The sequence below is a fragment of the Acomys russatus genome, chromosome 8 (genome assembly GCF_903995435.1).
Source record: "Acomys russatus chromosome 8, mAcoRus1.1, whole genome shotgun sequence".
In the NCBI taxonomy this organism is placed as follows: domain Eukaryota; kingdom Metazoa; phylum Chordata; class Mammalia; order Rodentia; family Muridae; genus Acomys; species Acomys russatus.
The window spans coordinates 64,004,708-64,022,602 of NC_067144.1; the positions used below are offsets into that span (position 1 = coordinate 64,004,708).

The 17,895-nt window shown below is 43.4% G+C and overlaps 1 protein-coding gene across 1 annotated transcript in view; it reads right to left on the reverse strand.

Moving 5' to 3' along the window:
- App (amyloid beta precursor protein) overlaps nucleotides 1–17,895 on the reverse strand; it is a 220,432-nt gene that overhangs the window by 159,165 nt on the left and 43,372 nt on the right. Inside the window, exon 2 of the mRNA XM_051150165.1 lies at nucleotides 6,272–6,439. Coding sequence (XP_051006122.1) covers nucleotides 6,272–6,439 — 168 coding nt within the window. The remainder of the gene's footprint in view (nucleotides 1–6,271; nucleotides 6,440–17,895) is intronic.

Consider the following 17,895-nt stretch of genomic DNA (forward strand, 5'->3'; position numbering starts at 1 on the left):
TGTGTGTTTATGCATATGCACACACATTCATGTGTATAGTGGCCAAAGGATAACAACTTTGGGTATCAACCATCAGGTGTCATGTATCTTTTAATTTCTTTCCCCTTGAGAAGGGTTTCTCACTAGCCTAGAATGCTCCAAGTAAGATAGGCTGCCCAGTAGCCTGTCTCTGCCTCCCCAACACTAGGATTATGATTGTGTTCCATACCTAACTTTTCCACATTGAGTTCTGGGGATAGGACTCTGGCCTCATGCTTGCAGCAAGCCCTTTACTTATTAAGCTACCTCTCCAGGCCTCTGCATAATTCCTTAAAGGAATCTGTGCAAGGATAGATGCCAATAAGAAGACTCTTTTTATGGTACTAAGCAAAATCATTGGGAATGATTAATTAAGGCAAAACTCACCAAAATAATAATAGTAATAATAATAATAATAATAACCTAATCAGGATGTTGGTGAAAGGACTGCCTGTAAACAAGTCCTATTCAAAAGAACTTATGACATAGGAATTACTGTAACAGCACAGACCTTAAGATTATAACTTGGAAATTTTTAAAATATCATAATTTAACAAAAAATTTTAAGATTATCTTCATTCTCATACAAAGCAATGAATCAATCAATGTCATTTAAAATATAAACATACAGTTTAAAAAGAAATAAAGGCAAAACAAATGTGTTCTCACAACACACACATACACACAAAATCAGATATATAAATGAAGTCTATTTATTAAAAATACCAGAATTGCTACAAGGTGAGGGGGTAGAAATAAGGCCCTAAAACACCAATAAGGTACCTTGTAGACAATATCAGGTCCCAAGTGATCATCTCCACCCACTCCGCCATATTCCCAGTGCCAGTTAAAGTCAAGACCCAATGTGGACCCCAGCCAGCACTCCCAGCCAAAACAACGGCTGCACCCACTGTACACAGGGCCATGGTCACTCTGGCCTTGTGCATTCCTTCCTCTCCCTCTTCTGTTAGCAGCCATTCTTCCATGCCTTGTCAGCTACCAGACCACACAGCCACATGGGTAAGTACCCTGCTGCAAGAGCCAAGTCCCTGTGTGGTCAACATGAAGCCACTCAGAATCCCTTCTCCTTGGAATTACAATACATCTTGACTTTGTCTTGCCAGGGAACAGTTCTCCTGCCCAGTGATGAAGCCTGCTGAACAGCTTGTGTGTGTTTGTGAAGTTTTTCTCCTGCTTAGGGGAAAACACCTGTGGTGACAGTAGCTTACAAAGGGAGGAGGTCAACATGAAGCCAATAAGAATCCTTCTTCCTGGCAAAACAAAGTTGGGATGCCACTCCCAGAAGCACTGACTGCCAGCTTCCTGAGCCACAAGGGGTACCCATCTTAACAGGGGAAAAGGAACGAAACACGGGGCACAGAATGGCATTAGCACAAGAAATGGACTCCGTAAATTCTAGGTGTCCTTTCAAGGCTCAGGGACCTAGTCCAGCCTCCTCCCTTAATAAGATGTCATCACCACAGAATTTTTCCTACCTACTTAGCTAACCCTTTCTTGGAAAAAGCCCATCTTTCCACAACCCACCATACTCAGCAACCCCCTTCCACCTCCCATTCTTCCAGCTCTCCCAATTCTCTTTCTGTACACAGAATCTCCTTATGCAGCCAAGTACGGTCTCCAACTTGTAGCCCTCTTGCCTTAGCCTCCCAAGTACTAGGGAGCACAGCTATGTCTAACCTAATTGCCAGCTTCCTCCTATGGAGACACCTGAGTTCTACTATAGACAGTTACTCTTCCCATGATCTTCTTTCAGTCTCCTTGAGAGCCAGCAAACAAAAAATAAATAAAAACTAAAGCAAAGATATTTTCCTCTGCCTTGGTTCGTATCAAACTCTTTGCCTAGGTCTTTTGTCAGACAGAAAATATATCTTCACCACTTGTTCATGTCATTCTATAGAAACTACTGCAATTAGATCTGCCCTGACTATCAGTAATGCTCTTGTATTTGTCAAAAGAAGGAAAGGGAGGAGAAGGAAGAGAAGGAGAAAGAGGAGGAGGAGGAGAGAGGGAGAGAGGGAGAGAGGGAGAGAGAGAGAGAGAGAGAGAGAGAGAGAGAGAGAGAGAGAGAGAGAGAGAGAGAAAGGACAACCAGTCCACCTAATAAAAGGAGGTTTCCAGCCAGTAAAAGCAGATAGATTAGATGTGGCTGCCCAGTACCCACAGGTAGTGGGAGGAAGATGATTTGATGGGAGAGTTACACTCCTCTGGCTGGTTTGGAGATTAATGGTGATTTTTGCAGTCCTATAGGCACACACACTGTGAATGACTCCAATGTTTCCTACACCGTGGAAATAATTCTGGATGATTCCAATTCACAGCCACATAACTGAAATGTGCTAAGAACTTACATCTATCAATCAGTTTGAAAAGCTTACACTCTCCTCTCTTTAATAACCAAACCCAGGGGAAGGGAATAGGGTGAAAGCGGGAGGGAGGGAGGAACGGGAGGATACACGTGATGGGATAACAATTGAGTTGTGATCTGAATAATTTATTAATTAAATAAAAGTAATTAATTAATTAAAATAAATAAATAAATAAAAGTAAACTGAAAACACTCTTTTGGCACTTGGTCATTTTTCATGAGAGGCACAAATTGACCTTGTTAAAAGTCATAATCCAGTCACTCTCAGTTTTGACCATACTTATGGTCTCATCATTTTCTCTGTTTAGCAATTAACTTAGCTTGTCTCCCAGCACATGACACATGATCGTTCTTATCCTGTCTCTGGCCACTTTGTAGCATTCCCTTTGTTCCCCTTAAATGTTGCAGTTCCCCAAGGTCTGCTCCCCAGGCTACGTTCCAGAAGCGTCACTATGTGGGTAAGAGGAACATAAGCCCTTGGCCCAGAGGCTGACGCATTTGTTAACAATAAAAAGGGGGTTGCAAGTGATGGCATCATCGCCTCTGCCTTGTCAGTCTTTATAGCACTAGGACCACGAGTCATGCCCCTGTTTAAGAAGCAGGTCTCGGTGGAGGGCATCCTTGGCACCCAGAGGCAGGTGCTTCAAAGAGGAAGACAATTTGTTCCATTGGTTCCTACATCATCTCTGTGCATTGAAATATTTTAGCAAAATTATTTTGTTTCCTTCTTTTTCTCTTTTCTTTTCTTTTCTTCCTTTCTTTCTTTTTTGAGACAGGGTTAGTCTGTGTAGCCTTGGCTGTCCTGGACTCACTTTGTAGACCAGGCTGGCCTGGAACTCATGGAGATCCCACCTGCCTCTGCCTCCCCGAGTGCTGGAATTACAGGCGTGATTACTTTGTTTCTTTTTTATATTTACTTATTTTATATCATACATATGTTTTGCCCTCATATATGTTTGTGTACCATATGTGTGCCTGCTGCCCGTGTAGCCCACATTAGGGTATCCGGTCCCCTGGAACCAGAGTTATCCATGGTTCTGGACCACCATGTGGGTCTTGGGAATTGAACCCGATTCTTCTGAGAGAGGAACATGTGCTCTAAGCTGCTGAGCCAGCTCTAGCCTCCTCATTTGTTCTTCCGGGTCAAGATCCCATTGAGTAGCTAAGGCTCAGCATGAAAGTGGAGAGATGACAGGACTGAGGCACCACACCCAGTTTGAACAATGTCATTTAAAGGCTTCAAAGAACTCTTAGTCAAAACCACCAATAAATTTCTGAGGACAACGTGTTGGGACTCCCCAACTCTACTTCCTTCTTATTTCTCAGATGACTCTCACTGTGGCACCGGACAAGGCAAAAGCACTGTTGAGTAGAAAAGCATACAAATTGCCAAAGAGGTGAAATCAACTTAAGTCCCATAAAATATCACTCTAATACCCTTCTGACACCCTTAGTAGACACACACGATACAGTCATTTAAAAATGAAATCATGAAATATGGCATTCGTGTTAACACTACTTATCTGACTGACCACATATCAAGTGCTCAAGCTGTACACTAGGCTGGTGCCAATCACACAGGTAAAACATGGGGACTTCATCACACTGGCTGGGGGACCAGGTGTTCGGAATGTTCTACACTGAAACAGACTAGGGCTGACTCTGAAATTCAAACCTAGTCTCTCTACTTCTTCAAAATTAAGCCAATAAGCTGGTTCAGTGACTAATCATTGTTCTAGAATGCAGACCAAATTCACTAAAATGGCTCAAAAACCCCTGATGGTTTAGCTCTTCCTTCTCCAATGGCCTGCAGGTGGTGAGCAAAATCATACTGAATGTTATGAAAACTGCAAAAGGAAGGAAAAGGCCAAAGGGTTTTCCCTGGCTCCTCCCGCAGGCAGTCTGGAGTGGGAAGACCTCTGTGGCCCAGCCCTGCACAAACCACAGACTAAAACAAAAAACGAAGCTACCCAGACATTACTGAGCTCTCTAAGTGCAGCAGGAAGTGGGAGGTGTTTCTGGGGGTCAAGGAAAGTAATTTTTATAGGACCAATATTCAAAGGTTTAAAAAAAAAATGTGGTTATTTGTTGGGTGGAAAAGCCACAGGTCTACGTGATAACTTGCAGGTACCAGTAGCTATTCACCAGGAAAAGGCAAATGTCAGTATCATGAACTGAACTTGTGTCCACCCTTTCTTAAAATCCATTGTAGTTTAGCTGGGTGTGGGGGCACACGCCTTTCATCTCAGCACTCAAGGAGGCAGAGGAAGGAGGCAGAGGAAGGAGGCTCACTGTGAGTTCGAGGCCAGCCTGGTCTACAAAGCCAGTCCAGGACAGCCAAGGCTACACAGAGAAATCCTGTCTCAAAAAAAAATTAAAATTTTTCTATTGGAACTGTAGTCGCTAGCAGTTTGGAAGCTGGGAGAGCTAAAGGGTACAGAGAGGTAGTTGGGCAGAGAGGTAACTCCAATGCCGCACAGCACGGTACGTCAGGTGGTTGACAACAATTGTGAACTATTTTCAAAAGAGACAGTGAAAAGGGAAAAGGAAAGCTGAGCATCTATAGTCCAAACATGAAATCTAAAATGTTCCAAACTCAGACACATTTTGGGAACTGCTCTGAATGTACATGTGGAAAATGACTCTGATCTCATGTGACAGGCTGCAGCCCAAATGGAGGAACACTAAAATTACTACATAAAATGACCTTCAGGGTGTGTGTGTGTGTGTGTGTGTGTGTGTGTGTGTGTGTGTATGTGTGCTGGATAAGCATTTCATGGCCACTTGGGTCCCACCCACAAAGCAGCTCATTATGAACTTTCAAATATTTCAAATACTATAAAGTTCAAATTACTCTCAGCCCAGGTATTTCAGAAAAAGAAAGTTATGTCAACCTCTACTCTTGGTCCCCATATGACAACTCACAACTGTACTTTGGTAACTCCAATTTCAAGAGATGTGACAACCTCTTCTGGTGCCTCCTTGGGGACCAGCCTCACATATGTGCACAGATATGCATGAAGGTAAAACACCCATATGTATAAAATAAAAATATTAATCTTCAAAAGAAGAAAAAGGTGTTTCAACAAGGGATGAAGTAGAAGTGATGTTTTAGTGTATTTTGTAATTTCAAAGATACAATATTAAGGGGGAAAACAGAAAAATATCGTTATAAGTGAACTAAAGTATAACAAAGTGGCTGAGAATTTAAAAAAAAAAATTTAAGTGTAGTACTTTTAACCAAAATACTGCCTTTAATTAGCCACAGTAGAACACATTAAACTAGGAAACTTTAAGTTTTGCACCCAGTTTACTGATGATCGCAACACAGCACAATTTATAATTGTATGAACTGTAGGGTAAAGCAAATAAAAGCATTAATGGTACAGTGGATCATTCAAAACCAAGATCTTTTACTATGAGAGAGACAACAGAAATCTAAAATACAAAAATTTATTTATTTATGTATTTATTTTCTGAGACAGGGTCTCTCTGTGTAACAGCTCTGGCTGTCTTGGAACTAGCTCTGTAGTCCAGGCTGGCCTGGAACTCATGGAGATCCACCTACCTCTGCCTCGCAAGTGCTGGGATTAAAGGTGTACGCCACCACCACCACCTGGCTGTTTATTTATTTTTTGTTTTTGGTTGTTGTTTTTGTTTTGAGACAGGGTTTCTCTGTGTAACCCTGGCTGTCCTAGAACTTTCTTTGTACACCAGGCTGGCCTCAAACTCCCAGAGATCCACCTGCCTCTGCCTCCTGAGTGCTGGGATTAAAGGTGTGCGCCACCGTGGCTTCCCAACAAGAATTGATACGTTTGGTGAATGCACGTGGTCCAACGGGAACAAACGGCCACACTTGGGTCTTACCTCTTGGCAGTACTGCAGGATGCCCTCCTTGGTGCCAATGCAGGTTTTGGTCCCTGATGGGTCTGACTCCCACTTCCCGTTCTGCACATTCATGTGCATGTTGAGTTTACCGCAGAACATGGCGATCTGGGGCTCTGCCAGCAGCCCGGCATTGCCATCGGTGGGCACCTGAAAGACAAAGCAAGTCCTAGTTAGTAAAAGAAACACAGGAAATGTGACAGGAATACCTAGTGGTCTCCAGTCATGTATCAGGCCTGTTTTGGCCTTCTTGGGCTGAGTACTATACATGCTACCGGCATGGCAAAAACCCTATAGAAGACACTGCATTCTTTAATACCAGACTGTTTAAACAAAGGCATTCAGAATGTGGAAATCAACATCTGTTCATTCAAAAATCCTTCAATTTTCCCATAGAAGATTTTTGCAAGGTCTGCTGAAAAATTCTAACAATAAAGAGGGGTTTCTAAAATAAATACAATCACCATGGAAGAAGCCACATTCTCATAGCCCTGAGCTGTTCACACACAGTGAGCACAGTGTCAGTCACTGCTTGATGACTAGATCTAGCCTAGCGGTGACACTATGTGCTACCTCTCAGCAGTGATAGGAAGATACCATCAGTGTGGCTCACTGCTGAGCAAGTGGCTGCATCCACGGGGAATTTTTGGTTTTTATGTTTTGTTTTAAACAGGGTCTCTCTATGTAGCCTTAGCTGTTCCGGAATTCACTGTGTAACCCTGGCTGCCATGGGATTCACTGTGTAGACCAGGCTGACCTCAAACTCAGAGATCCACCTGCCTCTGTCTCCTGAGCACTGGGATTACAGGCACATGCCACTGTGCTCAGGTTGTATCTGAGTTTTTAGTAGAAAATTCCCCTAGAGAAGTAGTCATTCAGGAATGTAACCAAATATACAGTCCATTCCACCAGGGTTCCCCAGGACTCTCCCAACCTGTCACTTCCTCTCCAGTTGTGAGTGTGTGGTGTGTGTGTACATGTGTGTGTGCACGCGCGCGTGCGTGCATGTGACTATGCACGCATATAAGTGCGGGCCAGAGGACAATCTCAGACATAATGCTTCAGGTACTGTCCACCTGCTTTTGAGACAGGATCTCTCATTGACTTGAAACCTGCCAAGTAGGCTGGGCTGGCTGTCCAGAAAAACCCCAGGAGTTTGTGTGGGAACCAGGCCCGACTGGGCTGCCTCCCTGTCTTGCTGTTGCATGTCCTGTTTTTAGCAGTTTCTGTGTCTGTGCTTATGTTTAGCTAGTCATGTTTACCGCTCTGAGAACGCACCCCTCCCTTCCTTGGGACTTTCCCTCGTGTGTGCAATCACCTCTTGAGGGATTTCACCTGTGAGTGGCATGCCTTCTTTGTGGCCTATAAAAAGTCTCCCTGGACGCTGAATAAAGGCTGCCGCTGTTGTTCTCTTAGCACGAAGGTCTCGCTGTTTGTGTTAAATCCGCAGTCCCACGCCCTTGACTTGGTACCACGGTGGCGCAGGTACCACAGTTTGCCCATCTCAGCCATTCCAGCACTGAGATTACAAGGTCACATGCCTGGCTTTTTGTTTTGTTTTTTTAGTTCAGCTCAGGGGATGGACTGTAGATTACAGTGCTTAAGTGCAGTACCAGCTGAGCAGTACGCCTAACTCTGTCTTGGTTCATCAGCAAGAGTGGTCGTGCCCCTCTCCCCCTACCACACTCACTGCAAGTAAACAACACCTCATCCAGGGCTCAGCAGAGCATCTGCTGTAGTAAACTGAAAAACAGCTTTCAGCTGTGACCACTGGAGGCAGTGCGCCATTTCACCGACTTCGAAAGCTTGCTTATCGCTGTCCTTCTGTGCACAGGTGACCTTCATTCCTAGGTGGCCAAGTCTGGGCTCTAACTTGTGATCTTTCAGCCTTCAGTATTAGGATTACAACTGTACCACCCTGCCCAGTTAAGAGGGAAAAAAAATTTTTTTAATGGAAAAATAAGGTTCTGCAAGGAAAAGAATTACTGAAAAACCAAGGAATCAAAAGACGCACCAATGTAACCCAGTGAGGAAACAGAGCTGCACCCCTGGGAGACTCAGCAGCCACTCCCACAGGCCCATCCTGAGTGACTCCATCTTATCTTGAGTTAATCCCCAAAACTATTCACACAAGATGGAGGAGGAGGAGGAGTACAAGGAGGAGGAGGAGTACAAGGAGGAGGGAGGGAGGGAGAGAGGGAGAGATTTCATTTAAGACATTTCTCTCCACAGAATGTGACACAGAACCAACCAATCTGTTCATCCAGTACTTTATCTGACCACAACAGAGGATGTGTGTCTTTGACAAAACAAACAACAAACCGGCAGGCTCCGGATTTGAACCTACTCGTGGGAGTGAGGGCTGTTGGAACCTGTCTACAATAATCTTTGTTTCTCTAGCACCAGGTGACTAGTTTCCTTCGAACAGCAGCCGGGGCCACTAGGTGACATCATCTACAGAGCAGCTGTGACCCCACCCCACCCCCGACTCTTCCATAGGAACCCCCTGCCATCTCCCACCACAGCCAAGAAAGTGAAAGTCTCATTCTCCACCAGATGCAAGTTGTGCCCAAAACAGATTGTTCAGTGAACGTGAACATTTATATAGCTCACCCGAGAAATTAAGAAGAAATCCAATGCCCAGATCTTAGAGAGCAAAATATAAGTCTTGCCAATTATACTGAAACGAGCAGCTGGGTAGTAACATGGGAAGGATGCTAAAGAAAGGCGAATCGTCAGACGCCTGTGGGTGGAGCCCATGGAGGTTAAGGTGAGCTCAACGCCAATCCCACTGCATCCCCTTGTGCCTTATTCTGTCCCAATGGTTTCCACTCTTGACATTTTACCCCTAACCAAAGAGAAGTAATTTCCTCACAGCCTCTTCACTACCACGGCCAGGTCCTCTGGCCACCTCAGTGAATGCAAACGAAGGAGACCACATCTCCTCTGTAAAGAAAATTTAAATAACACCTTCTTTCCAGTGATAGTCAAGGCCCAAGAAAGTCCCCTTGCTCCTGCCTACTTCCTGGAAATATTGACCTTGGGCAGTCCTTTCCCACAAAACAGAATAGTTTATCTATGCAGCAAACAAAGTGTGGCACAAAGTGAGATGCAACTTCAAAACAAACAAACAAACAAAAAAACCGAAGTTTTTTTTTTTTTTATTGTCATCACTCATTGTTTGGCAGTAGTAAGAAGCTTAGACCTCCTTCAGAGCCACACCAGCAAGCAGGAACTAAGCCACACCTCGATGACATCTTCCTCTGGCCACCTAGAAGATCCTGCTCAGTTCTTTACTCTCAGAAACTGAAGTAGTACCTGCTTGTTTTTTAAGCTATTAAGTTTGAGGCGACTTGTCACACAGCAAGAAACACTGACCCATTTTGCTTTTCTACAGGGCACACCATCAATGGACTCTGAACTCCCTACTGAACACAGCAAATGAGAAACAAACAAACAAACAAACAAAAAACCCTTCCTCAATTTCCTCCTTCCCTGTAGAATAGAGGGCCAGAGAGCTTTCTGAAAGGGCCAGACAGTATCTACTTAAAGGTTTGTGGATCAGTCTCTTTGATGACTATACAACCTACTGCTATAGGACAGAAACAGCCTTAAACATGCAACGGATTGGGCACGGCATTTTCCCATGCAAACCTGTGTGTACAGAGAGGAAGCAGTAAATCCAAGCCAACCACTCCACTCTGTCTGTCTACATCTCTTCCACTGGTCACAAGCTTTTAATTCACCTTGTGATTTAAACCCTAGCTGCCAACATTTCCCACTTGCTTCTTTCCCCATTTTATTTATTTCATCTTATTTGAGGATAAGTGGTGTATTTGAGGTGGGGTGAACAACTGGCCTGGCGAGCATGGTGAGATTCAAGAACAACTTGTAGGCTGGGCGGTGGTAGCACACACCTTTAAGCCCAGCACTAGGGAGGCAGAGGCAGGTGAATCTCTGTGAGTTCAAAGCTAGCTTGGTCTAGATATAAGTGAGTATATACCATTTGACTCTTTCTGCTTCTGGGTCAACTCACTCATTATGATCATTTCTAGTTCAATCCATCTGTCCACAAATTTGGGGAATTCCTTGTTTTTAGTAGCTGAGTAGTATTCCATAGTGTAAATGTACCACAGTTTCTTTATCCATTCTTCTACTGAGGGGCACTTAGGCTGTTTCCATGTTCTGGCTATTATGAATAAGGCCACTATAAACATGGTTGAGCATATGTCCCTGTTGTGTGGTGGAACATTTTCTGGATATATTCCAAGGAGTGGAATAGCTGGGTCTTGAGGAAACCCTAGTCCCATTTTTCTGAGAAAGCACTAGATAGATTTCCAAAGTGGTTGTACCAGTTTGCATTCCCACCAGCAATGAAGGAGTGTTCCTCTTTTTCCACATCCTCTTCACTTACCAGGAAAGTGGATCGGGGGGTGGGGGGACATTCTACTGGGACTCTAGGTGAGAGAAGCATGAGAGAATGAGGAAATAGAAGGACCCAGATGGTCCTAGGAACCTACAAGAAGAATATTTTGGCGGTGGATCTGGGCCCAGGGGTCCTGCTCAAACTATGGCACCAGCCAAGGACAATACGTGCAGTAAACTTAGAACCCCTACCCAGATCTAGCCAATGGACAGAACATTCTCCACAGTTGAGTGGAGAGTGGGCACTGACTTTCACATGAACTCTGGTGCCCCATATTTGACCATGTCCCCTTGATGGGGAGGCCTGGTGGCACGTAGAGGAAGGATAGCAGGCCACCAAGAAGAGACTTGATACCCTATGAGCATATACAGGGGGAGGAGGTCCTCCTCAGTCTCAGACATAGGGGAGAGGAGTAGGAGGAAAGCAGGAGGGAGGGAGGAATGAGAGGATACAAGGGATAGGATAACAATTGAGATGTAATATGAATAAATTAATAAAATATTAAAACAACAACAACAAAGCCAGCTTGGTCATCTACAGACTGAGTTCCAGGACAGCCAGGGCTAAACCAGAGAAAACCAAAAACCAAAAACCAAAAAGAACAACTTGTAGATGAAACAACTTTCTGATCTACCTTGTGGGTCCCAGGGAATCAAACTCAGGTTGTCAAACTGGGTGGTGCCTTTGCCTGCTGAGCCATCTTGCTGGCCCATTCATTTGCTCCTAAAACCCCTTTAATCTGGTTTACATTCTCACCACTGACCTGATGGCCTCTCAAAGGTTACATCTGAAAAACCAAAGATTTCCTGAGCATCTGTCTCTACTGGCCTTCTTCAGAAGTCTCTGCTTTTGGCTTCTGTCATAGGGAACTACCACGGGCTTCTGTCATAGGGAACTACCACGGTTCTTCCCTAATCACCTTTTTTCAGAGTCCCTATCCTCCAACTCCACCCATAGCTTAAGATATCCTAAGGATGGAGCTATTGTTTCTCTTTTACCTAAAAAGCCCTCCCACTTCTGCACATGCGCAATTGCAACAGAACACTAGCTGATGATGTCATACCCTGGGGATCAATGCATTAAGCAAGGTCAGGACAGTCAGAAGACGAATTTGAGGTTTTTGGCTTTTAATCAGCTAAGTTTGTTCTTTGACACTTTCACACATGTAATGGAGTATGTTCTGTTTACTCTCACCCCTTGTGGTGGTTTGAACATAGGCTCATAGATTTGAATGTCTGGTCACCAGAGAGTGGCACTATTAGGAGGTGTGGCTTTGTTGGAGTAGGTGTGGTCTTGTTGGAGGAAGTGTGTCACTAGGAAAGGGGCTCTGAGGTTTCAAATCCTCAAGACAGGCCCAGTGTCACTTCCTGCTGTTGGCCAAACCAAACGTAGAACTCTTGACTCCTTTTCCAGCACCATCTCTGCTTGTGTGCCGCCATGCTTCCCACCATGATGCCAATGAACTAAACCTCTGAAACTGTAAGCCAGCCCCAATTAACTGTTTTCCTTTATAAGAGTTGCTGTGGTGATGGTGTCTCTTCACAGCAATAAAGCCCTAACTAAAATACACACCACTCTTTTATGTCCGTCTCTCACTCCGGTCATGTCCCCTGCTCTCTGGAAGGCCCTTGCCCACATCCACGCCATTTTGCTCTGCTTTGTTTCCCAATAATTTTAAATTATCCAGGGCTATCTGTGTAGCCATGGGCTCAGAACTAGCCACTGTAGCCAATTGGGCTCAAGCATGATGCACAGCTGGAAAAGACAATGTCTGGCTTCTCGTTCTCCCCTTCTCACACAATCCATCAGTTGCCAATAGCAGAAAATTGCTGGACCCCAGGAGGCCCCCCAACACCCATGACTGGCTGGTGGTAGGCCTAGTATTGTACAAGCCCAGCATCAAAAATCCAGCCAAGTCCTTATCAAAAATGGGTCAACTGGCCTTATCTTTTTTTTTTATTAATTAAGCCTATTGAATAAATTCTGCTTCGTTTTCCTAGGTATGATTCCTGAACTTCCTTTTCTGTCTTCCACACTTCTCTATGTCACAGTCCCTCTTATCTTTACAATTATTTTTGCGCAGTTTGTATAATACATGTGTATGTGCTGACAAAGAATGGCAATCTTTTCCACATCTCTTAAAATACACTGACTATGGTCCTGTAATAACCTGATGATGTTGTGAGCTCAACAAAGTGAGTGTAGACTAAAAAATACATGCTTTCGTTCCTTTCAGGTTTCCTATCTGAGAGGATTTAATATTGTAATGGTTATTCTTCATCATCAACATGACTGGATTAGAATCTCCATGGAAACGTATCTGGGGGTGTATCTGTAAGGGTTTTTTTTTTTTTCCAACACAGGTTTAACTGAAGAGTGAAAACTCACCCTGAACCACAACAGCAGCAGCCTATGGGCTGTAATCACAGGTAGAATAAAAAGGAGAAAATAAACTGATCCTCAGCATTCATCTCTCTTTTTTTTCCTGACTATGTGTTTGACACGGTGCTGCCAGGACTTCTCTACCATGATGGATGGATGGTACCCTCAAGGGGAGAGCAACCCTTTTTTACTTCCATTCCTTTTGCCAGATGCTCTGTCTCAGCAACAAAGAAAGCAACTGATACAAATATTAACTGTAAAAGTTATATACAGAAAAGGCTCTGACCAACATGTTGTATTTCCACAAAGTAGAGTTTACGTTCCTAAACTTCATCCATAGTTTAAGTTCAAATTACAAAACCCTCCAATAATACAGTAAATTACTGAACTAGGACCTGTAGGTTCGGTTTTACATAATGTCTTGCTACCTTTCACAAATGTGTACTTAGAAGAAAAAAAAACGATGTTTCTCATGGAAAATTATTTTCCAAACCAACAACAGCTGTATACTGAGTGGAATGATTAGATCAAAGACACAACTGAACCAGAAGCCTTTCCATGCTTCCTGTAGCCCACCTATAAAGCCCAGGTTTTAAGCACTACATCCTTGGTTCAGTTAGTTAACATAAAACAACCCACAGCATCCCCATCTGCATCTGTCAACAGGATGGTTGCTAGGAGCAAGCCAGCCTCAGCACCCAGCCCAGAGGAGAGAAGCAGTGTTAGATAATTGAGGCAACACAGAGCAGAATAGCTTGCTGCCAGTCCTAACAGGTTTACTCAAACCCCTTTTCATGAACAAAGCCTCCAAGACAAAGCCTATAAATCCCATACAATGTCTTACTTAGGATCTGATAGTATGAACATTGGTGAAATTAAAGTCTTTTTGGATCCTAGAATAAATATGTTTGCTGTCAGATTTGTGCTCTCAAAGTCTACTCCTCATGTTTAAAAACATCTCCCAACATAGAGAAGAAGCAGACGCAGCTCAGTAAATGGGGACTATAGTGAGTGGAATAATCATTTCACCTTAACCACTGTGAGAACCAAAGGTGGGTTTTAGTTTTAATTACTGTGCCTGAGACCCATAAAGCAAAAATGCCTCTAACCTGTAAGCGCCCCTGCCCAAAGACACCTGAAATGTTGGAAGGTGTTCCCTTTAAAAAGTTTGTTAAACTCAACTGCACCCGATGTACACAGGCAGGATGTATAATACCTCAGGACGTATGCTTGCCCCAGCTGGATGTGGGCAGGAGGTCTGCAGGCAGGAAGTATGCCCTGCCGGGCCCAGATGGGAGTGCCTATTAAGCCTTTGCAAAATATAACCCTTCACCATTTCTGGGAACCCAGGAATGGACCTGGCCAGAGTCCACCCTCCTGGCCAGTGCTTAATTAAAGCTTGCTTAAAATTTGGCGCGAAAGTCGTGGTAGTGGTCTTATTCTCCACCAGTGGGATTAGCACCAGCAAGTTCCTTTTTTCAGAAACGGAAGACAGTCAGATTAGAACCCTCATACATAGGTGGCCCTTCATGCTTCATGCATGGGGAAGCTTGATATGAAAAAACTCCAAGCAGTGCATATGGATTGTTCCTGGCATCCTGAAACTGGAGACGTTTTCCCATGGGAAAACTGTGTTCAGTGCCAATGAACCAGATAAAAACCAGTGGGTGTTCATCCATGGCTTTAAAAGCAAGAGTCCATTTACAGAAAGCTCAGCTAGAGTGACACAAAAATGACACTGAAAAACACTGCCAAACTTTTTGGAAACACACCTTTGCAGGCAGAGAAAACAAAACAAAACAAAACACACACACACATATACATATACATTTTCACCCCAAGCCACAGCAGAGAGTACAGAAATGCAATGGACTCTCCTACCAGCGCTGTAGCTAGAAGCTGGCCTTAAATAGGCACCGCTAAAATAAAAGTTAAACTTGGACAGATCTGCAGAGGATGACTGTGGAAGCCTACACCTACAATTGCTGCAATTTAGAATGAAACGAAGAGGCAGCTTCTGGAAGAAGCCCTCTCTCTGCCTTTCAAACAGGGTGCTCCTTTTCTCCAAGAACTTTCTCTCCTTTTCATTATTATCAAGATGAAAATTCCTTATAGGACGGGTTTGGCAGCATTCTTCACCCCAGACCCAGCTACGAGGGGCTTGAACAAGGAGCCCTCTGTTCCCCTGGCTAAGCTGTCCAGCTTGGCAAGACAGGGCACGGGTCCACAGCTTGGCTGCATCTGTGCATTTATGTTGTTTTAAGGTTTCTGGCTAATGAAGACCATCTGGTTTCTACATACAAGCAGGCTTCTCACTGGCCTGAATAACTGTCAAATATGGCCAAGTATTTGGTACTTTTTTCTTCTTTGGGTAGGATTTTTGTATAAACTCTTAAAAAAAAAAAAAAAGATACTATTTCTATGCCATTCTTGGTTTTCCTTGCAGAAATACTGTTTGCTCATAACCTGAGTACAGTTCAATTACAACACACACACACACACACACACACACACACACACACACACAAACACAGAGTACACTCCAACTTGCTCTTAAATTGAATACCAAAAACCTCCCTTTTCAAAGATAAAGAACTGATTTCCATACTCACAGCTTAGGAGATTGGCCTGTGAAGTCTCTTTAAGGATTAATAATCACGAGCAAGTTTTCATTGTCCAACGAAAAGAAACAAATGACTCCGTAAGGGAGGGTCTCACTAACACATCAGCCGCCGAGAACATCTGCAGCTGCTCATTTTACCACTAACAGAAAACTAGGACTAACAATTAGAATCCCAGAAGGCAAAGAAACTGTAAACATCTGTAAAAAAAAAAAATAAATAAATAAAAATAAAAATCCTTCACGCAAACTCGGAGCAGGAAGAGGCTAAGATTTCATCTAGGGCCAGAGTTTCCCAGGCACAAAGAGGCTGACCGACCAGTGTCTATCAAGAGCACAGGTACATGTGCGTGGTGAGAAAGAACCGAACTGCCACTAACCACATACGGAAATGTGACCCATGAGCTGTGCGGTTCCTACTCTTCAAGTTACCCACGCGGTCACAGCCGTTCACAAGACCGTGGGCGGGGTAACTGTTTCTGGGCTTGAGTTCCAACCTAGATCTGTGGCAAAAGTGAGTACAGAAAAGGGGAAAAAAATAATTGCTTTCACAGATTTAATTACGTATTTTTCACTCCCAGAAGCTTGTCATTCTTCTGGAGTCACCTGCTGACCCAGCTTCAAATTACAACGTATACCCTCTTAGAAGCTTTTCAAGGCCTCTATTGATACCAAGCTCTTCAAATGATGCAAAGCACAGGTGTTCTCAAGTTGACCCCAACTCCATCTCATCAAGAGGCTAGTGAAGCATGCTCCCCGCTAGTACCCAGGAGCAAATCGAGAGGTCTATCAATAGAAACATTTATTATTCGACACCCACAAGATTAGTAACCAACATTGGAAGCTTGCATTATACGTAGGCCTCGGAAAGGCTGGCAACCCACGACGGCTTCAGCAAATATAAATGAATCAGAAATTGGAATTTTAAAAAACAGAAGTGTCTCTGAAATAACCCAAATATTAGGTTCAAAATTAGTTTGTAATCCAACAAATGCCTATTTAGACTTTTTTTTTTTTTTTAAAGTCTATAAATTTTAAGTGCTTGCTGCAAAGGAGAATTCCCGGAAAGAGGCTCTCTGCTGATGAGAACTTCAGAGACAACATTCGAGTTGAAATGATGTGGATCCAATAATCTAGTGACCGGTTCTTATAGGGTATCTTGAGCCCTGCTGAAGAGCTAAACCTTGCCCACTTTTGTATCTTACCTAGCAACCAAAGTGAACCAAATTAAAAACTTTTGGAATGTATTCGCCTAACAAATCCTCCACCAGTGGAAGAGCTATGAGAGGCTGGTAGTTGACGTTCTTCTGCTTGCTATAACTGCTCTCCAAATGTTCCCACCAACGTATTTTTTAAATGCCTTGGATTTTGAACTTTTGGGTTCTACATTGCCAAGTGCATTCTTGACAAACTCTCTGCCCTTGAGCTATGTCACCAAGATTGGAGCTTGTTGGTGCCTGTCTGCCTGTTTGTTGTTTGAGACAGCCTCAAGAAGCCCAAATTGACCTTGAACTCTCTTAAGTAACTGAGGATGACCTTGAACTTCAAATCTTGCTGAGAATACAAACTCCTGCTACCAAACAGGGTTTTGCAGTTACACTGTAAGAATGAAGTTCATTCCTGAGCTATTAGGACATAGAAACTAAATTTTTACGTGGGTCGTGACTATATGGCATCATTATGGCAGGAGAAACTAATGACAGAGACAGTTTGCTGCCTGCCCAAAACTCTCTGTAATGCACACATTTACTAGAAAGAACTAAAATGCTGCCTTATTTTAAAAGGCAGAAATGTCCCCAAGATTATTTAAGGAACCTAATATTCTGATTTGAATAGTTTTCTGTCTGTTTTGTTTTGTTTTGTTTTGCTTTGTCTTGTTTGAGACGGGGTCTCTTTGTATAGCCCTGGCTGTCTATGTAGACCAAACCTATGGAGGTCTACCTACATCTGCCTTCAGAGTGCTGGAATTAAAGGTGTGCAGCCACCACACCTAGGTGAAAAATTCTTTTTAATATAATAATGCATGACTTAGACAAATCAGGACTTGTACGTTTTAGCATAAGCCCATAAGCCTGAGCTTTCAAAACATGATTCTAACATGTTCTTGTCCTTCATACACTGCATTCAATTAACAGGATAAAGAAGAATACCAGAAGGATTATAATAACAAATTTTATT